Source organism: Taudactylus pleione, unplaced genomic scaffold (assembly GCF_031769625.1).
Source record: "Taudactylus pleione unplaced genomic scaffold, aTauple2 ptg000559l, whole genome shotgun sequence".
Classification (NCBI taxonomy): domain Eukaryota; kingdom Metazoa; phylum Chordata; class Amphibia; order Anura; family Myobatrachidae; genus Taudactylus; species Taudactylus pleione.
In genome coordinates this window covers 3,677,419-3,700,458 of record NW_028284961.1, presented here as the reverse complement: position 1 = coordinate 3,700,458, position 23,040 = coordinate 3,677,419, and the positions used below count along the sequence as shown (strand labels likewise).

General features: G+C 47.4%; 1 protein-coding gene across 1 annotated transcript in view; it reads left to right on the top strand.

The window, feature by feature from the left end:
• Positions 1-8,345: 8,345 nt before the first annotated feature.
• LOC148481856 (uncharacterized) overlaps positions 8,346-23,040 on the top strand; it is a 102,201-nt gene continuing 87,506 nt past the window's right edge. The window contains exon 1 of the mRNA XM_088452936.1: positions 8,346-8,664. Within this exon, the coding sequence (XP_088309062.1) occupies positions 8,346-8,664 (319 nt within the window). The remainder of the gene's footprint in view (positions 8,665-23,040) is intronic.

Below are 23,040 nucleotides of genomic sequence, written 5' to 3'. Positions count from 1 at the left end.
AATGTGCTGGAGGAAGTTGTAGAAGCTGAGCCTGTATTCAATACACTTATTGTGCTTGAGGAAGAAGCATTATTAAAGTTATTCTGTTTGTTCTAGAGATGAACGGGTGAATCTCAGATCTCCCTGCCTGCCCCGGATCCCTCACCCAAGGCAAAACCTCGCAACCCCGCACTCGGGTCGCGAGGTTTAGTTTTGAGCGGGTTTAACACTGATTGGCTGAGAGAGCCATCTTTCATGGCTCTCAGCCAATCAGCATTAAGCCCATTGAAAATACACAGGGAGAGAGAAAAAGAAGATGGCACCCTCCATCCCCCGCCACCTGATACCGCCAGCACCCCCCGCTGCCGACCACTGGCAGCATCTCCCACTGCTGACACCATGACTGCCAACACTCCTGCACTGCTGTCCCACATACTGAGTACACCGACCCCCATACTGCCGACACTCCCACACTGAGGACACCACCAGCACCCTTGCAGTGAGAACACCACTGCATTGCAGACACACTCAGCAAACCTGCACTGAGGACACCGCTGGCACCCCCGCTCTGCTGACACCGCCGGCACCCTGCATTGAGAACACCACTGCATTGCAGACATAGTCAGCAAACCTGCACTGAGGACACCACTGGCACCCCCGCTCTGCTGACACCGCCGGGCCCCTGCATTGAGAACACCCCTGCACTGCCGACACAGTCAGCAAACCTGCACTGAGGGCACTGCTGGCACCCCCGCTCTTCTGACACCGCCAGCACCCTGCATTGAGAACACCCCTGCACTGCCATCACAGTCAGCAAACTGGGATTGAGGACACCACTGGCACCCCCGCTCTGCCGACACAGCCAGTACCCTTCACTGAGAACACTGCCAGCACTGCCATTCCATGTACGGAGGACACCATCAGCAACCCCGCTCTGCCGACACTGTTGTCACAGTAAGTGCACTATTGGTGTATCCAACCGACACTGTCTAACACACTGTATCCGTGTTGAAAATTAGAAGCTGAGCTGCCACATGTTAGTGCCGCCCACTGTGTCACTTAGCTTAGTCAGCCAGCTAGCTGGATGCAACCTTTTTGCCTTAACTAGATGAAGCAAATAATATTGTGAGGTGGCCAAAATTGATTGGAAATTACTGGAAATAAATATTATTGAGGTTATTTATACTTTAGGAACAAAAACAGGCCCATTTTATGTGATTTTAGCTGTTTTTATGATTTTTTAAGAAAAAATCCAGATCCAAAACCAAAACACAAAAACAAAACACTGAGGTGAGGTTTTGGCAAAACCAATCCAGATCCAAAACCAGGGTAGATCCAGATCCAAAACCAAAACACAGGGGTCAGCGCACATCTGGCACATTTGTTTCCTGATGTGCCATGTTGGAGGTTGAGCTGCCACGTGTTTTGTGCCACCTTGAGCTGCCATGTGTTTGTGCCACCCACTGCTGCCACTTAGCTTAGTCAGTCAGCAAGCTTGGTGCAAATTTTGGGCCTAAACTGAATGAAAACAATGTAGTGGTCAAAATTGACTGGAAACGAGTGGAATAAATGTTATTGAGGTTAATTATACTGTAGGAACAAAAACAAGCACATTTGATGTGATTCTAGCTGTTTTTATGATTTTTTAAGAAAAAATCCAGATCCAAAGCCAAAACCAAAAGACAAAACACGTTAGGCCTGTTTTGGCAAAACCAATCCAGATCCAAAACCAGGGGAGATACAAATCCAGAACCAAACCCAAAACACGGGGGTTGGCGCACATCTCTACCAAACACATGAACAAATTGGAGCGGTTGTACATCGCCTGCGCATCCTGGTCATACATAAACCCTATTTTGTCTGTCTCAGTATCGAGCTGCCATGTTTTTCCATCTGCTGTGCTCCATCTGCATTATAAATGATGGGCAGCTTTATTCTTACACTGAAATTTAGATTTGAGTTTGGACACACCCTTCCCACATCTATAAGTCTCTCTGCACATTTTACTGGTCATTTCTGCAGTGCTGATTGGTTGATGGCAGGCCAATCAGGAAAGGGAGCATAGCACATCTGTGGGCGGGACTAAACTCAATTCACTGTGCCAATGGAAAAAAAATGCTGCCTTTGAAACATCAATGGCGGGAACCATTTGATGTCAAAACGATGGTGAGTGGAAATCCCTAATCTAAAATGAAAAAGTGATTTGCCAGGTCCAAAAACACTTGTTTATTTTCTCCTTTGCTCCCACCCCTTAATTAGCCCCAAGTGCTGCCCACACATGAAGATACTGTATACAAGTACAGGCACATGCACACACAGGTACACATATACACATAGGGCCTGATTCAGAACCACATTCAAAGCTGATGTCCAGGTAGTTTTGACATTATTGGCAAATGCACATGCACTAAACTGTCTGAGAGCCCCTATGAGGCAGACGTTACACAGAGTGGATGCTTCAATTAATTCTGCATTTGTGCTCAGCAGTAGCATGTCTCAATCAGGCTTTCTTTAAGTTTAGAATCAGTATAGAGGCAGCTATTGATGACGTTGTCAGCCGTGTACTATATGCACTAAGGGCCTCATTCAGAGGCGGTCGGATGATGCAAGCGGTCGCTCAGAAACTGGGCGGCCACTTGCATCCTGACTGCCCACCTCTGTTGCGGTCGTTAGGCTGTGGGTTAACACCAACAGCTCTAATGACCGCTCGGGTGATGGTCGCGATGGTCAGAGACCATCGGGGCTTACGACGAGACCCTAGGGTAGGGTCTCACTTGTCGTAAGCCCCGGAGAGCTTCTGGCTCTGTCAGAGCCGGAAGCTCTCCACTGACATCACTAGTAATGTCAGTGGGGCCTCCCCCAAATGGTAGGCGTTCCTATGGGAATGCCTCCGTTTGGGCTGACACCCCCCCGGCCCGCCTTCCAAGCAGGGCGAGCTGTCAATCAACATTGACAGCTCGCCCCCTTTGGAAATAGACCCGCTACGACCGGCGCTGTCGGTCGTAGCGGGTCTCACGCATGTGCACGAGGGAGCCGGCTTCCTCGTGCACATGCGCACTGGCAAAACATTGAGGAGGACGTGCGGTCGTAGACCGTACGGCCGCCTCTGAATAAGGTCCGAAGTGTGTTATAACACAAAGTGGAATTTATATAACAGTTAAAAAACAGTTGAACAAACATTGAACAACATCTACGACAAGGTAATTACAATATCATTCCTTACCAGTAGTTTTTGTGTTGTACATTTTTGAATGTATTGAAAAAATTTATCAAAAACTTCTATTAATGATCTCACTCCATGGAATCATCTCTAAGACCACTACATCTTTTACTCTCCCTGCAGCTCATCCTTCTGTACATATTGCTCCCTCATTACTTTCCTCTTCTCTTACAAACACATATGAGCTTTTAACTTATCCACATTGACAATAACTTCCACAACCTCTCGCCATAAAAAACATTCAGACAAATCCCACAATTATATTTATATCTCGCTCCTGCTGCTTCTATTATCTGGTGACATATCTCCAAATCCAGGCCCAACCCACATGCCACACCCACAGCGAACTATAAATCCAGCTAACCTCATAAACATTGCGTGCCTCCCTTCACCCTCCAAGTCACTAAAATGTGCCTTATGGAATGCACGCTCTGTCTGCAACAAACTAACATCCATCCATGACCTCTTTATTTCAGCTAACCTCAACCTTCTGGCAATAACAGAAACATGGCTCACACAATCAGACACTGTCTCCCCTGCTGCACTGTCACATGGTAACCTACACTTCTCACACACCTCCAGGCCTGGCAATTGTAAAGGAGGTGGGGTAGGATTATTACTCTCCCAATCTTTCACATTCACAGTTCACCCACAGGTACCTTCACTCACATTACATCATTTGAAGTACATTCTATTAGGACTTTCAACCCTTTCTCTCTGCGAGTTGCTGCTATCTATCGCCCGCCTGGGCCACCGCAACAATTTCTGGAACATTTTTCAGCCTGGCTCCCTCACTTCCTATCCTCAGACATCTCCACCATCATTATGGGTGATTTCAATATCCCCATTGACAGTCCACAATCTGCTCATACCTCCAAACACGCTCTCTAACCTCCTCTCTTGGCCTCTCCCAATGGACTGACTCCTCTACTCATGAGGAGGGCCACTGCCTTGATCTTGTATTTACCAGACTATGCTCAGTTTCTGATTTCACTAATGCTCCTTTCCCTCTCTCAGATCACAATCTTATCACATGCACACTTTCCTCCATTACATCAACCTCAATGTCAGTGAAATCAACCAAACCTCCTAAAACCCGCAGAAATATTAATGTGATTAACTTTCAACAACTATCTATCTCTCTACAACAACGACTCTCACCAATTTCTGCACTCACTTCTCCTGAGACTGCTGCATCATACCTAAACCAGATTCTAGTAAAAGCCCTCGATGAAGTAGCTCCAGCTACCCATCACACTCCGCGTAGACTTAGACGTCAACCGTGTCATTCTAACTTAACAAGGCATCTACAAAAACTCTCACGTAAAGTAGAACATCAGTGGCGAAAGTCTCGCACTCCATGTGACTTCCTCACATATAAGTCTATCTACAACTCTTATTGTACTGCTCTGGACACTGCCAAGCAAACATATTTCCAATCTCTAATCTCTGCTCAAGCCTCTAACCCCAAGCGACTTTTTAATACATTTAAACTGCTTCTTACCCCTCCCTCACCAAAGCCACCTGCTACTATCTGTGCACAAGATCTTGCTTCCTTTTTCAAGGACAAGATTGATAATATCCAAAATGAAATGTTATTCTCTTCCTCAGCTAGTGACCTACTCAATTCCCTACCTGAACCCTCTGGCACATTCTCTTCATTTGACCCCACAAATGAAGATGAAGTATCTACACTCTTCTCATCCTCCTACTCTATTACCTCTCCTCTAGATCCTATACCCTCACAAATTAGTAAAGTTCTGTCTCCTGTGCTCATCCCAACCCTAACTAAAATCTGTAATCTCTCTCTCTCTACTGGCATCTTTCCATCACTGTTCAAGCATGCAGTGATTACTCCCATTCTGAAAAAACAAAATTCTGACCCTAACACTCTCTCTAATTACCGTCCTATCTCCCAGCTCCCATGCCCCTCCAAGCTACTGGAGAGACTTGCCTACACCCGCCTCACACACTTTCTTAACACTCAAAACTTATTGGACCCACTTCAGTCTGGCTTCCGTTCCCGGCACTCTACAGAGACAGCACTGACTAAGGTAGTAAACGATTTGGTCACTGCCAAGGCTAAAGGCCATTACTCACTCCTAATTCTTCTAGATCTCTCTGCTGCTTTTGACACTGTTGACCACTCTTTTCTCGTACAAACATTACAATCCCTAGGTCTTAAGGACACAGCTCTTTCTAGGTTCTCTTCCTACCTATCTGATCGCTCTTTCTCTGTTTGTTTTTCTGATTCTGCCTCCTCTTCGCTACCTCTATCAGTTGGAGTACCGCAAGGCTCTGTCTTAGGTCCTTTGCTATTCTCAATCTATGCCACCTCTCTTGGCAAACTAATCCGCTCTTTTGGATTTCAGTACCATCTATATGCGGTTGATACTCAAATCTACCTATCCTCTGCAGATTTATCTCCATCTGTATTGGTCCGTGTCACTGAATGTCTTTCTGCAATTTCATCTTGGATGTCATCTTGCCACCTGAAACTTAATATTTCTAAAACAGAATTAATTATATTTCCACCGGCCAATAACAGTTACCGATCTGATCTCTTTATCACTGTTGATAACTCAACAATCCACCCCACCCCACAAACTCACTGCCTTGGTGTCATCCTTGATTCTGAACTGTCCTTTGTTCCCCACATTCAATCTGTCTCAAAATCATGTTACATACATCTAAAAAACATATGCAAAATTCGACCATATCTCACACAAGACACTGCAAAAACTCTAATCCATGCACTCATTATTTCCCGCATTGACTATTGCAATAGTCTCCTTACTGGTCTTCCCAAAAACAGGCTATCGCCATTACAATCCATTATGAATGCAGCTGCAAGGCTTATCTTCCTTGCCAAACCTTCATTGTCTGCTGCCCCGCTCTGTCAGTCCCTCCATTGGTTGTCGGTTTTCTACCGTATTCAATACAAAATACTGTTACTTACACATAAGGCCATTAACCGAGTTACACCAACATACATCTCTTCACTCATCTCAAAATATCTCCCAACCCGACCTTTCCGCTCAGCACAAGATCTGCGTCTCTCATCCCTGCGCAGTACTTGCTCCCATTTACGGTTACAGGACTTTCTTCAGGCTGCACCCACTCTATGGAATGCCTTACCACACACAATCAGACTTACCTCTAGTCCTCAATCCTTCAAGCGTTCCCTGAAAACTCACCTCTTCAGACAAGCTTATCAGATTCCAGAACTGACCACATAACCTTCACAGCTTTCATGTCTTATTCCATCCCCTCTCACAGTCCACACATAACCTCACATATTGTCTTTCTTTAACATACTCCTGACATTTTGCCGACATTCCTATGTGACTGTATCATGCAGCCCACCAAGAAACTCTGCATTCTGGCCAGACCAAATTGCAATATATATAGCACCTATCCTTGTGTATCAATGCCTGTTTCCCTATAGATTGTAAGCTTGCAAGCAGGGCCCTCTTACCTCTATGTCTGTGTATTATTACCCTGTTTTGTTCTATCAATGTTTCCAATTGTAAAGCGCAACGGAATATGCTGCGCTATATAAGAAACTGTTAATAAATAAATAAATAATAATTTCTGACAGTATTAGAAATGTGGGGGAAAGCACAGACGGTGTAGTTTTTAGCATTACTGCCTCACATCACTAAGGTCGTGGGCTCGATTCCCATCATGGCCCTAACTGTGTAGAGTTTGTATATTCTCCCTGTGCTTGCGTGGTTTTGCTCCGGGTACTCCGGTTTCCTCCCACACCCCAAATATATACTAGTAGGTTACTTGGTGCCCAACAAAATTAACCCTAGTGTGTAAGTGTGCGAGCATGTGATAGGGAACATAGGCCCTCATTCAGAGCCACTCGCTAGCGGCAGTAGGCTCGTTCCGAGCGATGTTTGCACATCTGCGCATGCGTACGGATTGTTATACGCATGCGCGAACCAGTCAGTGCGGCCGAAATTCATGTGCTCGCAATATAGCGAATGCCTGATAATTTGAGTGACAGAATGAGGTGTATGTGGGTGGCAACAGGGGAAGGTGCTTGAAAATGGGGAGTGGAGATCCGAACGCAGGCGTGCTTAAAGGTCAAAACGGGCGTTTTATGGGTGTGCATAATTAATACAGCAGCGTCATTGACCACGTCACTGGGTTATTTTATAGCCAGAACTGCTCGCAAGATTGTGGTAGCAAAAACCAACCACAAGAATAGCGAGCAGTTCATACGCTGGTCGATGTACTCGATTAATCTAATAAATAGCGGACATGACGTATGGTGCGAGCGGCCAGGGGGCGTTTTTAACAAATAAACAAGCGTATGTTTTGCTCGCTCATTCAGACTTAGAGGTGTGAACAGACTGCAATTTGCGAACGGATCATTTGAATAGCCACCCCTTGTTTTTGAACGAACGACCGCAAATAGCGAACGGCTCTGAATCAGGCCCATAGATTGTAAGCTCCACTGGGGCAGAGACGGATGTGAATGGCCAAATATTTTGGTAATAATAATAAATAAAAAAAAGGCTACGCAGACCCACAGCAGAGTGATTGACAGGAAGTGCCGTTTGTGGGGGGTGATGGGGGATGGTCAGCTGAACGCAGACATGCCAGTGCATTGCACGGACGTGAATAAATTATCCACTGCAATACCATACACAGACTGAGGTCTCATAGCCTGCGCTGAAGTAAGAAATTCCTGAGTAAGGTCTGACCTGCCGTAACTGTGCGTATGGGTCCGATATTATTTTGCTATATTGCCCAAGTATACGGATGTGAGTAAGGGGAAGTAGGCGTCCTTATGTCAGGCTGTGATCGCAATCTGATTGCAAACATTTACATATCAGCGCTGATATTAGCAACTGCGGTGCCCGCGTATTAGCAGAATAGCGATCCTTGCTGAATCAGGCCCATAGTACAAAGATTCATCCATGTACCATATATACACAGAGACACACAATAATAAGTGTACTCCTGTTATACTCTTCCTTTCTTTTAAATGAACCAAATTCTAAATAACACAAAATAGCTGGTTTCACTTTTGGGTCCATTGAAGTCTATATATGGACAGCAGCTGCCCTCCCCCTTCTCATTGCCTGTGAGCACTGACAGAGATACTCAGCATACCACACAGTAATCAGACATGAATACCATTCCTGAGATGACACAGTATATTACTAACTTCAGCCTGGATGATTGTCCCGCAGGTAATAGGGGTTATACCTGTGTTCTCCTCCAACTCTTCAGATTTTTAGGGCATGGAAAGTCCTCATTCATCAACTCCAGCAAATATGTCCTAGAAGGTGGAGAGTTTCAGACTTACGCCAAAGTGACAAGAACAGACGGAGGTAACACCACAGCGAGGATCACTTACCCACTGACCGGGACACTAACTCTGGTGGACAACCGAGGCTGCTCTGTCATGAACAACTATGAATTAGGAGAAGTATATGGACAGTTACGTACGTGATCTGCAATATTTATGGTGCAAATGTTGTTGTTTTTTTTTATTAGTGGAACAAAAAACTAATCAAGCGTTAAAAGTGTTTAATAGCTGAAAACATTATGGGCCAAATATAATAGATAGTCAGTTTTAGTAACAGTACAAACTCACACTTTCTCGCACTTTCAAAAAGTGCGAGTTTGTATTGTGACTCGCAAATGTAATAGTCTGCAAACTTTTCAGCTCGAGGCTACTACAGTACATATGCGAGTTAAGGACTATGTAAACTGACACCTTTTAATGTGAGTAGCATTAAAAGGTGAGAGTTTTAGAAAAGCCATCACAGATCAGTGAGATCCATAATGGCTTCTGTCTGTATGTTTTCTAAAAAAGACGTGCAGCCCCTCTTCCAAAGCCTAACCAGCCCGGGCTTTCTAAAGCTTGTCTTGGCTCTAAAAATACAGGGGACAAAATGCGTAGTGGTCCCCTATGTATTAAGAACCAGCACTTGCTTTCCTGAGCCAGTCCTGGTTTTGGAAAATCAGGGGGCAAAATGAGTAGGGGTCCCCTGAAAATTCCAAATCCAGCGCTAAGCTCTTGCTAGCGGAGGAGAGGGGGTGTTATGCCACTGCCAGGGAAAACCTTTCACCAGTTTCCCTGGCCAAAGCAGTACCCCTGACCCCTAGTCAGCCCAGGCTGGGAATCCCTGCGGAGTTGGAGATCCCTCCCAATAAAGGGGTCCCCCTCTCCAGGGCACCCTAGGCCTAAACTAATAGCCGTGCCTATCCCTGGCACCCAAGGGCGGTGGGTGCTGGGTTGATAGTTTTATTGTGTTGTGTAAAATAAAAGGTTAAATATTGGCTTTAGTTGTGGAACTACAGCAGGCCTCCCCCAAATGCTGGTATTTGTAGAACCACAAATACCAGCATGTGGGGCATTACAGGCCCACTGGCACTTGTAGTTCCACAACCAAAGCAATACATAAATAAGCACCACAAACACTGTGATAGTAAAATTTTATTATAACATACATGCACACTCACTATCACACACATACTCACCTAGTATCCGTAGTAATCCATAGGGGTACCTGAAATAAAAATCCATACTCACCTCTCCTATGCGTAGATCGTGTCCTCTTGTCCAAGTAGGTATTCCAGGGGTTAAAACAACAAAATGAGGGTACCCGATTCCAAGCTGGTCTGAGTAAAGGTATAAGTTTCCACATACCATTACTCCACGTAAATGACCGGGGCACACGTGTGCCCGGTCATTGAAGGAGCCACCAGCCAATCAGCAGGCATCTCCATCGGAGTAATGCTTTGGCTGGGGAAAGCAGTGAAAGGTTTTCCCTGACTGTGGCATTACCCCCTCCACTAGAAAGAGCTCGGTGCTGGTTTTGGAATTTCAGGGGACCCCTACTCATTTTGTCCCCTGATTTTCCAAAACCTGGACCGTCTCAGGAAAGAACTGTGCTGGTTCTTAATATACAGGGGACCCATATGCATTTTGTCCCCTGTATTTTTAGAACCAGGACAGGCTTTAGAAAGTCCGGGGCTGGTAAGTGCCCCATTATGCCCTTCTGCTCCAAGAGGTTTCTGTCTTCCCTGAACTGCACTTTTTTTTTTTTTAAACAAACACATTTTTTACATAAGTACACACAGAAACATACATGTATCTCATGGATATGTGCATGTTTCTGTGTTAATCTGACCTGCTCAGGATGCACTCGCTAGCCTGAAGCAGGTCTATTATTTGGGGACTTTTGGTAAATAATTTTTTTGCAAGTCTAAATAGACACCCTGTTACATTGGGCGAGTAGATTTTTTTCAATGTGAAAACATCTGGATGCGAGTTTGAGATTGGGAATTTTTAGTAACTCTGAAAAATTCAAGTTCTAGTGAACAGAACCTTATTACATTGGAGAGTTGTGAAAAATTGCGAGTTTACTACCAAACTCGCAATTTACCAAAACAGACACCCTATTACATTTGGCCCTGTATATCTCAAACAAAGAGATTGCACTCGAAGACTATCTTCAAAGTAAAAAAGTACAATTAGGTGAAATATCGATGTTTTTGGGTGCAACACCCTTTCTCAAGCCAACACCACTACAGTACAAATAAAAACAAATTAAAACATTATATATTTTCTACTATATAAAAGTGAAAATTTGTCCTTCTGTCTTTCTATACAAATCCACAGTTTACAAGCCACGATAGTGAATTTTTATAAACGAGCATATTAAAACTTGGCGGAGACAACTAAAATAATTTGAAATCAAAATTAATTACTGTTAATTTTTAATTAATGAAAAATGACAATTTTTGCTTAGCATTTGCCCTCTACAGGTCAGGTACAGAATTAAAAAAGGATTTAGCTTATCTACTATTTTTTATTTTCTATCTTCTCTACTAGATAAAAGTGAAAATTTGTCCTTCTGTACTTCTGTCTTTCTATACAAATCCACAGCGAACATCGGGACATTTTACATATGAGTGTATTAAAACACAGCGTAGGCAACTAAATAAATTTTAAATGGAAAATTAATTACTGTTAATTTTTAATTAATTAAAAAACACAATTTTTATTGGACACTCATTGTGGGACCTCGCCTCGGAGAAAGCGTTTTGTGTTGTCATGTTTTGTCATGATCTTAATGTTTATTATCAAAGAGAGCTTTAGCAGGCTTTGCCAGCATTCTCAGCTCTCTGACATCATTCACTTTTTTCTTTTCCTAATGTGTCAAAATGATGACTTTGCAAGGACCCTGCTGTACTGTGAGCTGCCAAAATATTACACATGGAATGCTTCTCCAAAGGTTTTTCTGCGCAGAAAACAGAGAGTCGCTGTAGATATCAGAGCAACAGAAGCTCTTGGCCGTGTTTACACTGTACATCCTACAAATTTTGAATGCTTCTATCTCCGAAGTTTGCTTTACACCATTACAGGTCCTACTTCCTTCAAAGACCTTAGCACTGTAGAAGGGGAAGTTTGTCACACTTTTCGTGAGGCCTGTCTAAGGAGAGGTTGGTTGGAGGATAATATGTAGACATTCTTAAAATCCCAGGCGATGCCGGGTGCTCCAGCTAGTATATTATAAGGTCACAGTCGTGCCCTTATATTAAGTCTGAATCAGAAAAAAAGGAATTTTCCCATAGGGGGACATGGTGTTTAATGGGCTACACCTCAAAAGCTATTTGGCATACAAGGCTGAAATTTGGCATGGATGGGTAGAACTGTCGCATGGTGCTGCATGTCAAATTTCAGAGCAAAAATTTACTGTTTTTAAACTATTACCTAACAAGTGCCCCATTATACAGATAGGGAGCTTCAACTTGTTGTGCAGCCTCAGTAGGTGCCTCCTGCAGGGAGGGTACAGTGGCTTTACTTGGGTGCACAAAGCTTGTGGTCTCTTTCAGTCTTAAGTGGAGGTGTGACCGGGGAGAGGTAGCAGGCATTAGTGGTGGCTGGGAACCAGCATAGGTAGTGGGAGTTAGCAGCGGGCATTGTCAGCGGGACTCTGCCATCTATTCTGCTGAGTTTGGCAGCGTTTCCTCAGAGCCACTTTTGACATTCACACTAGATATATCTTGCATGATCTAATGATTTGCATATTCATTAGATCATGTGTGCTAGCAGACAGATGCAGGCATGGATTAGGGAGATCAGTAATGCCTGCATCTGTGTTTTAAAAAATAAAACAAAGATACATGGACAGAATAGCGAGATCTGTTTGTGCTGCTGTGTTTAAAAAAATTAAAACCTGTGTAACAATAGAAAAAAAAGGTAAAAGAACAACCAGCAGTGGGCTTTGGAGACCCGGTACTGGTTGTGCTAAATACAGGAGACAAACAACATAGTTGTCCCCTGTAATTAGCAGAATCAGCACCGGGTTTTTCAAAACCATGCTTGGTTGCCAAAATACAGGGGACAAACGATGTAGGGTTCTCCTGTATTTAGCGCAAGCAGCACTGGGCTCTGAGCTGGTTCTGGAAATATAGGGGAAATAAAAAAATGCGTAGTGTTCCCCTGTAATATCCAAATCCAGCACCAGACCCTTTCTAGCTAGGTGGTACTGCCACAGCCAGGGGAACCCTTTCACCAGGTCTCCCAGCCAAAGCATTACCACAGACTATAAGTCAGCCCAGGCTGGGGATCCCTGGGGAGCCCAGGACCCCCAATAAAGTGATCCCCCTCTCCAGAGCATCCCAGGCCTAGGCTGATAGCCTGGGGCTTTCCCCAGCATGCCTGGAGCATTGGGTGCTGGGTTGATTATGTAGTGTAATGCAGTTGATAGTGGTAAATATATAGTTTTTTGCTGTGGATCTACAAGTCCCAGCAAGCCTACCCCACATGCTGGTACTTGGAGAACCACAAGTACTAGCATGCAGGTCATTTCGGGCCCGCTGGTACCTATAGTTCCACTGCAAAAGCAAATTTAAATTGTTTTCATTGACTTGTGGATGCATGCAGGCCCAGTGACAGGAGGGGACTAAGGGAGCACTCGTACTGGGCTGCGAGGACCAGACTGGCACAAAATGGGGCTGCAGGTAGCAGTCTCTGTTCCAGCCGGCGGGCCGCGGCCGCTGGGACCCATAGCGGCTGCCCAGCCCCAGCTCTAAGGGGGTCATTCAGACCCGCTCGCAAGCAAAGGACGCTCGCAAGCGGGTCAATGTTCCCCCACTACGCATGCGCACGACGGAGGGAGCTCCATCGTGCGCATGCGCGAGACCTGGAGAGCGACGGGCTCTCCATTGCTCCGGGTCTCGCACCAAAGGGGCGTGCTGTCGATGTTGATTGACAGCACGCCCCCTCTGGCGGGCGTGCCAGGGGCATGCCTGACAGACAGAGGCGTTCCCATGGGAACGCCTACCGTCTGAAGCCGGCCCCACTGCCATCACTAGTGATGTCAGTGGGAGTGATTTTGGCTCTGATAGAGCCAAAATCACTCCAGGGCTTGCGGCAGAAAGACCCTACCGCAGGGTCTCCGTCACAAGCCCGATGGTCACGATGGTCAAGACCATCGCGAACATCATCATGGACGCTCGCATATGCTGTGGGTGGTCACCCACAGCTATGCGAGTGGCCAGGAGGCCTCTCCATTTTCATGGAGGAGGGCACTGATTCAGAGCGAGCTCTCTGGTCAGAGCGTCTGGCTCTGAATCATGCCCTAAGTCCCCTGTAGCCTGACCCAGGCAGTGCTGGGCTCTTCCAAGTGGCTGATCAGTGGCCCAGGCCGGGCCTGACCTTTAGGTGAGTAACATGGTGGCGTAATGTCATTGGTCATGTTTCCACATGTCAGGCAGGCTGGGCCACTGTGGTGTGGAGAGGGATGGAAGTGGAATTGGATAGATCCCTGGATGGTAGAGGAATAGGTGCTGGGGCAGGGGAAGATGATGGGTGCTGGGGACAGAATAATGTGAAGGGGGCAGAGGAAGATGATAGGGGCTGGGGGCAGCAGAAGGTAATGGGAGCTGGGGATCGAGAAAGATGAAGGGGCATAGATAAGTGATGGGGGCTGGGGCAGAGGAAGGTGATGTGGCTGGGGACAGTGGAAGGTGATGAGGCTGGGGATAGAGGAAGATGAAGAGGCAGAATAAGGTGCTGGGGGTAGAAGGTGACACGGGCTGGGGGCAGAGGAAGATGATGAGACTGGGGGTGGAGGAAGGTGAAGGGGGCAGAGAAAGGTGATAGGGGATATTAGGTGATGGGGCTGGGAATGGAGGAATGTGATGGTGCTTCTGGGCTGAGGATGGTGATGAGAGGCTGAATTTGAGGAAGGTGATGAGTACTGTGGATGGCTGGCTGCAGAGACCATCCCTCCTACCTTTGAGGAATCCACAGCACTGTCATCAAGTAGACCTTACAAGAGATGGCAGACAAGAACTACAGCCTGCATCATCAGTGACAGGGAGACAGTGTGGTAAGTACTACAGCCTGCATCATCAGTGACAGGGAGACAGTGTGGTAAGTACTACAGCCTGCATCATCAGTGACAGGGAGACAGTGTGTTAAGTCAAAGTGTATTTTTACTTTACTGAAAGTCTGACATATTTTTCAGTTAACATTCTCATGTTTCACATATCACCATGCAGGGGAGGGATGTGTGGGATCAGGGGTGGTGGTGAGAAGGTGAAGCCCCTGAGACATCAGTGTACCAGCCCTGAGAATTCTGTTGCTGGCCCTGGATGCATGTCATGGGAAGTGAGCGGCATTATACAGTGGTGGGCGTCTAGGTATAGTGCTTCGGTTGCCGTGTGATTGCATTCATTAGCATATTTTTGCATCAGCCGGTGTACATGCAAACATAGCCTTGCGATCCAACCTATATAAGACCCTAAGTACCATCCCCTAAGGAAGGTACTACCAGAATGATGGCTCAGTGGTGGAAATTCACTATAGTGCTGAACACTCATTAGCTCAGAGAGGTGAGCCTTCCACCTCTTAGCCAATGAGTGGCTCCCAACATTGACTACAATGGTGAGTACCGCAAAGGTTATTTTGTGCCCATTTCAAAAAATTTTGAAATTCAAAGATGGCCGCTGTGTGACAATCACGGCTTGCTTAAATAAGCCAGTGCGAGGCAGCAGAATGGCAGGCGGCTGGTGGGGAGGCAGCAGTGAAGAGTTGCCGAAGAAAAAAGATGCCAGAAGCCCTGGCGGGTTGGTGCCCGCCAAACGAATATGACGGTAGCCCTGGGGTGGTGTCAGCCCCGTAAAAGAGCTTCAAGGCCGCTCTTTTTGATTTCAGTACCATCTATATGCAGATGATACTCAAATCTACCTATCCTCTCCAGATTTATCACTATCTGTATTGGTCCGTGTCACTGAATGTATTTCTGCCATTTCATCTTGGATGTCATCTCGCCACCTGAAACTTAATATTTCTAAAACAGAATTAATTATATTCCCACTGGCCAATAACAGTTACCAAACTGATCTCTTTGTCACTGTTGATAACTCAACAATCCTCGCTGCCTTGGTGTCATCCTTGACTCTTTACTGTCCTTTGTTCCCCACATTCAATCTGTCTCAAAATCATGTTACATACATCTAAAAAACATATCCAAAATTTGACCATATCTCACACAAGATACTGCAAAAACTCTAATCCATGCACTCATTATTTCACACATTGACTGTTGCAATAGGTTTCTTACTGGTCTTCCACAAAACAGGCTGTTGCCATTACAATACATTAAGAATGCAGCTGCGAGGCTTATCTTCCTTGCCATACATTCATCGTCTGCTGCCCCGCTCTGTCAGTCCCACCATTGGTTGCCGGTTTTCTACTGTATTCAATACCAACTACTGTTACTTACACATAAGGGCATTAACCAAACCACACCAACATACATCTCTTCACTCATCTCAAAATATCTCCCAACCCGACCTCTCCGCTCAGCACAAGAACTGTGTCTCTCATCCACGCGCATTACTTGCTACCATTCATGGTTACTGGACTTTCTTCAGGCTGCACCCACTCTATGGAATGCCTCACCACGCACAATAAGACTTACCTCTAGTCTTCAATCCTTCAAGTGTTCCCTGAAAACTCACCTCTTCAGACAAGCTTATCAGATTCCAGAACCGCCCACACAACCTTCACAGCTTCCATGTCTTATCACATCCCCTCTCACAGTCCACACATAACCTCACATATTGTCTTTATGTCACATACTCCTGACATTTTGCCGACATTCCTGTGTGACTGGATCATGCAGCCCAACAAGAAACTCTGCATTCTGGCTGGACCAAATTGCAATATATATAGCACCTATCCTTATGTATCAATGCCTATTTCCCTATAGATTGTAAGCTTGCGAGCAGGGCCCTCTTACCTCTATGTCTGACTGTTATTACACTGTTTTGTCTATAAATGTTTCCAATTGTAAAGTGCAAAGGAATATGCTGCGCTATATAAGAAACTGTTAATAAATAAATAAAGGCCACCACCCACCAGGTGAAGCATAATAAATTATTAAAACATTTGGTGTATTTTTACTTTAATATTTGTTTTAGATGTATACTGTATGTACCAGCAGGCCCTAAATGCCCTGCTTGCTTGTACTTGTGGTTCTCCAAGTACCAGCATGCGGAGGGGGCTTCCTGGTACCTGTAGTTAACCTGGAAAAGATAATATTTTAACTCTTTATTTGCACTACACTATACACAATCAGCCAGGCACCCACTACCCAGGGGTGCTGGGGATAGCCCCGGGCTATCAGTCTAGGCATGGTTTACCATTGGTTGCCCTAAAGAGCGGGACACCTTTATTGGAGGGGTCCGCAACTCCCCAGGGATCCCTGGCCTTAGCTGACTAGCAGTCAGGGGTAATGCTGTGGCTGAGAGACCCAGTGAAAGGGTTTCCCTGGCTGTGGAATTACTCCACTGCTAGAAAGGGTCCGGTGCTGATTATGGATAAAACAGGGGACCCCAATTATTTTCTACTTCAGGGTCCATAGGGTATCCACAGGATACCTTGGGGTATAGGTGATGACGTCAGTCTTCAGGCACCACAGAGTTAAAGTTTTCAGCCTCCCAGGATGCATCTGGGTCCCTCTCCTAAACCCCGCCCCCGGGCCAAGGCATCTCAGTTTCATCGGTGCCTGGTCGGAGTCGGAGGCACTGTGCAGAGGGGGGCTATGAAGAGCCCCTGAAGTTTCTTTTAAAGGCAGCGCTGGCTGCACATCTGGGAGTACAGCATGGACAGTCAGTACTGATGTCCATGCTGTCTCCCCTACACCCCGCCGGTACCAGAACGCCGGTACCTATCAGGGGATGCTGGTAAACATCTGGGGTCATGGCTATCGGTGCCCCCAGATGTTTTGGACCATGGCCGGATCCAAGGGGATGCAGTTAAGCAGCAGGGTCCCATGGTGGGTCCCCGCTGGTCACATGGTCCTGAGTCCCCAGGCAGGGGGCCTGGGGACTGGCTGCTGCGTGGAGCCAGGTGACCAACGTGCGCTTCCACAACCCCCTGGGACAGCGGGCCTCTGCTGAGCGGCATGCGCTGCGGCATCCCATGGGTTAAATGCATGCCAGGGGAGCGTGCTTTCCCTGTCTCACAGCCGGCACCTCCCCTGCTGCACACTCTCTGCTTAGGCTGATTGGCCATAGTGTGTCAGCGCTCCTCCCCCAGGCCGGCCTCCTTCATCCTCTGCTCCTCGGTGGCCATCTTTAAAGCATGGTGAATGCTGCTGGAAGCCTGTGAGCGGTGGCATTGCGGTTTGGGTCCCCCAGTATACCTCTCCTCCGTTTGCCAGAGGTCTGTGTATGCAGTGCTGAGTCCTACCAGCCTGAGGGTCTGAGTAGTTGAAGATCAGCGCTGATAGTGCAGGGATTTGTTTCTTCTGCATTGTATGTGACTAATCTGCTAGCCCTGCTGTCTGTACTTTCACTTTCTACTGTCAGCCTTATTACTGTCCCTGATCTTGCTCTGCTCAAAGCCCTTGCGGTGCACGGTGTGCAGGGCGTTTTTCACACTATACCAATAGTATAGGTGTGAGTGTCACATACTTACCATCATGTCTGAGACTGACTTTCCTCTCCAGCTCATGTGTACTAAATGTAATGTACCGATAGCGGAGGGGGAGGGTAACGCGGAGGGGCTATGTCGCCAGTGCCTGGCACTATATATGCCAATTATGTTCACGGCTCTGGTACAGGAACCTCCCTGGGCTTGTTTCGCTAAAGGGCTTACAACCCTTGTGGGCCAGCTAGCTCTGCCACCTGAGTTTACCCAGACGGGTCTGTCCCAGCAGTCAGTGGTGTCATCACCCATGCAGGGTTTCCCGAGACAACTGATGGTACCCCACAGTCTACCCAATTCCCCTCACCAGGTTCCTCAGGAGCCTGCATGGGTTAATACCCTGCATACATCGGTTCAGCATTTGTCCGATGTTTTACAGGGGGAGTTTGTGTTGCGGCCTCATAAGCGGCCGGTGGGGTCTCTGTCTGCTCCTTATGAGGATGACGACGTGACGCCTGATTATGGGGAGATTCTGGATCTATCTGACCAAGAACCTTTCCGTACCAAAGAGCTGGACGCTAAGTCCAGGGTGTATATCCCTGGTCTTATTCGGGCAGTCTGCACGGCTTTAGTTATTGAGGATGAGGATCCTCCTGAGGACAAATCCAAATATGCCTTTTTTAGGACATTAAGGGTGAGGCTACGGTGTTCCCTCTTTCTGATCAATTACTGGATCATTTATATATGGCGGGGAAAAATCCAGGAAAATGGTATCAGCCCCAGTGGTGCTTAGCCGTGGCTTATCTGTTTGCGGACAATTATTTTTGTAAGTGGGAATCCCCTCCGCAGGTGGATTCATGTCACACGCCTAGTGAGAAGTCCCATGTTGCCTATGCCTTCGCTGTCATCCTTGAAGGATGTCACAGACCGCAGGATGAAGATCTGGCTCAAATCCGTTTATTCCCTGGCAGGGGGAGCATCCAGACCAGCTATGGCCGTGTGTTGGGTAGCCAGAGCTATGGAGCGCTGGGTGGATAGTTTGGAGGCGTCTTTGGACTCTGACTGTTCGGCTGAATAGGCCGAGTTGGTGGGCATTCTCCGAGACTCGGCCACTTACATCAATGAAGCAGCCTTAGATATTTGTATGCTCACCTCTAGGATTTGCTCTGCAGCTGTGGCTGCTTGTTACACCTTATGGTTGCGTTCTTGGAAGGCGGACGCTGATTCCAAAAAAAGGGATTAGAAGGTCTGCCTTTCAATGGAGAGGTCCTGTTTGGTCCAGAACTGGACAAAATAGTAGCTACGTTGGCAGCAGCAAAATCTACATGTCTTCCGTCTGCCACGATGCATTCAAGTGCTTTCGGCCTCACAGGGTCCAAGGTAGGCCTAAACCACAGTCCTTTCCACGACAGGCTGGGACCAAGAAATCGTCCAAGCCCAGGAAACAGGCCTAGAGTACCAGACGTCCGGCCCCTAGGTCAGATGACAAACCTACGGCCTGACGGTCCGGGCCTCCCTTTGGGGGACCCCATAGGGGGGGCGCCTGCTTCAGCTCGCCCAGTGCTGGTCGAGAGCTATGACAGACACTTGGGTTCAGAAGGTTATGCCCTCTCCTTTCGGCACAGGCCTCCATTCCGTTTTTTTTACCACAAGCCTTCCACTTGACCGGAGCAAAGCTTCGGAACTGCGGTAGGTTTTGCACACTATGCTCCAGGCCGGAGTTATAGTGCATGTTCCAATTTCACAAAGGGGCCAGGGTTTCTATTCCAATCTATTTTTGGTGCAGAAACCCAATGGGTCTTACCGTCCAATGCTCAACCTAAAAGGCCCTCAACAAGTTATTGAAGGGGCCTTGGTTTCGGATGGAGACTCTGCGGTCCATTATTCTGGAACTGGACCCTGGGGACTACATGGTGTCATTGGACATCCAGGACGCTTACCTGCATGTCCCTATTTTTTTTTTGCGCCATCAGCAGTTCCTCAGATTTGCAATCTGCAACGAAGCTGCCTTTTGGCCTGGCGACTGCTCCACGGGTATTCGCCAAGGTCATGGTGGTCATGGTGGCTCTCCTGCGGATGCAGGGAGTCCAACTGTTGCCTTATCTAGACGACCTCCTATTGATAGCAGGGTCTCCAGAGGTTCTTTTACACCATCTGGATCTGACGATTGCGGTACTGTAACGTCACGGCTGGTTGATAAACTGGAAGAAGTCCACTCTCACCCCGTCTCAGAGGATCCTGCACCTCGGGGCCTTCTTGGACTCCAGGCAGCAGCGGGTCTTTGTGACGGAGGAAAAGATCCTGGCTCTGCAGTTGAAGGTGCGCAGTTGTCTGCAGTGTCGTCGAGTGTAGATTCACTCAGCAATGAGGTTATTGGGCTCAATGGTGTCGGTATTCGACATGGTGGAGTATGCCCAATTTCACTCCAGACCTCTGCAGCTATTGATCCTGTCCAGGTGGAATGGATTGCATCAGTGTCTCAGGTCCCAGACGATAGTGCTCACTCCGGAGGTTCGCCTGTCTCTAACCTGGTGGTTGCAGATGACCCACCTCAATAAGGGTCGTCCGTTCTGGCTGGCGAACTGGGTCCTGTTGACAATGGACAGCAGTCTCCGGGGCTGGGGAGCTGTCATGGGTCCACACTTGTTTCAGGGCAGGTGGACTCGGGCAGAAGCGGAGCTTCCACTAAACATCTTGGAACTCCGTGCGGTGTTCAGAGCTCTGCAGCTGGCGCAGCCGGTTCTCCAGGGTCACCCTGTGCAGGTCCAGTTGGACAACACCACCACAGTGGCGTATTTAAACACACAAGGAGGAACCCAAAGTCGGGCAGCACTCGCAGAAGTGTCCCACATTCTGGTCTGGGCGGAGCGCAATCTCCTGGCAATATCAGCAGTGTTCATCCCGGGAGTCCTCAACTGGGAAGCAAATTTTCTCAGCAGGCAGGACGTGCATCCGGGAGAGTGGTCTTTGCACCAGGATGTCTTTCAGATTCTGGTGGGCAAGTGGGGTCTTCCAGAGATAGACCTCATGGCGTCCCGACACAACAACAAGTTGCCGGTGTACGGGTCTCGAACAAGAGACGAAAAGGCGTCTCTGGTGGATGCTCTGTCCGTCCAGTGGACATTCCAGTTTACCTACCTTTTCCCCTCCGTTTTCCCTTCTTCCGCGGGTAATACGGGAATTCAAATGAGAAGGAGGTACGCTACTGTTGATAGCTCCCGAGTGGCCCAGACGGCACTGGTTTTCCGACCCCCAGAGTCTGTCAGTAGATGTTCCTCTGAGGTTACCATTTCGACCGGATCTGCTGTCACCGGGTCCTTGTCTTCACCCGGACCTGACTCGGCTGTCTTTGCCGGCGTGGCTGTTCAAGCGGTCATGCTAAAGTCCAGAGGGTTTTCTGGTTCTGTGGTGCAAACCATGCTAAGAGCTCATAAACCTTCCTCGGCAAGAATCTACCATCGTGTGTGGCATACTTTCTTCCGGTGGTGTAGACCTAGAGGGTATTCCACTAGGGAGTTCCGCCTGTCTAGGGTGTTGGCTTTCCTACAGGCTGGACTGGATCATGGGCTTTGCCTGGCTTCTCTGAAAGTGCAGGTTTCTGCCCTGTCAGACTGGTTTCATCATAGGATTGCTGCGCTCTCTGATGTGCGTACCTTTATGCAAGGTGTTCACATTCAGCCACCTTTTGTTCCACCGGTGGCGCCTTAGGATTTGGCTGTGGTCCTCAGAGTTCTCCAGGGACTGCCGTTTAAAACACTGGGCTCAGTGGACTTCAAATGGCTTACAGCTAAAACCATATTCCTTCGGGCCATTGCCTCGGCCAGAAGGGTTTTGGATTTAGGGGCTCTCTCTTGTAGACCCCCTTTTCTAATTTTTCAGAGGAATAGGGCGTTGCTTCGCACTCGTCCAGGATTCCTTCCCAAAGTGGTATCCAGTGTTCACATCAATGAAGAAATTGATGTGCCGGCTTTCAATTCACCTGAATTTTTAGTGGGTGACGCCACTTGGGATGTTGTGCGGGCATTGAGAATTTATGTTGACCGCACTTCTTCTTTTAGGAAGTTGGATGCCTTGTTTGTCCTCTATGGCTTCCATAAAAAAGGGTTGGCCTGCTTCAAAGTAGACTTTGGCAGGCTGGATTCGTATGGCAATTTCAGAAGCTTATCTTCATGAAGGTCTTCCAGTTCCCTCCTTGGTGAGGGCTCATTCCACTAGGTCTGTGGGTCCTTCGTGGGCAGCTAGACGTGGTGCCTCTGCAGTTCAGATCTGCAAGGCTGCTACGTAGTCTTCTGTCCATACCTTTGTGAGGTATTATGCTTCTGACACCGTTGCCTCTCAGGATGCTTCCTTCGGGCGGCAGATTCTCCTCTCAGCACAGGAGCGTCCCCACCTTTAAAGGATACTGCTTTGGGACATCCCCAAGGTATCCTGTGGATACCCTATGGACCATGAAGTAGAAAATATGAGACATGGTAAGAACTTACCCTTGTTATCTCTATTTCTACGAAGTCCATAGGGTTCCACAGGACTCCCGCCCTGTCGCACCTGTACTGCAGATGGGCTTTATTCTGGTCACCGGTTTTTCCGTCTCCCTATGGTGAGAATGTGATTCTTGTGAGTGTCCAGATTTTTTCTTCTCTCTCTTTCTTCTCCTCCTCCGGCCTATGGCTTGTGACGTAACTGAGATGCCTTGGCCCGGGGGCGGGGTATAGGAGAGGGACCCAGATGCATCCTGGGAGGCAGAAAACTTTAACTCTGTGGTGCCTGAAGACTGACGTCATCACCTATACCCCAAGGTATCCTGTGGAACCCTATGGACTTCGTAGAAATAGAGATAACAAGGGTAAGTTCTTACCATATCTCATATTTTTGTCCCCTGTATTTCCAAAACCAGTACCTGCTTAGCTGAGCCAAGTGCTAG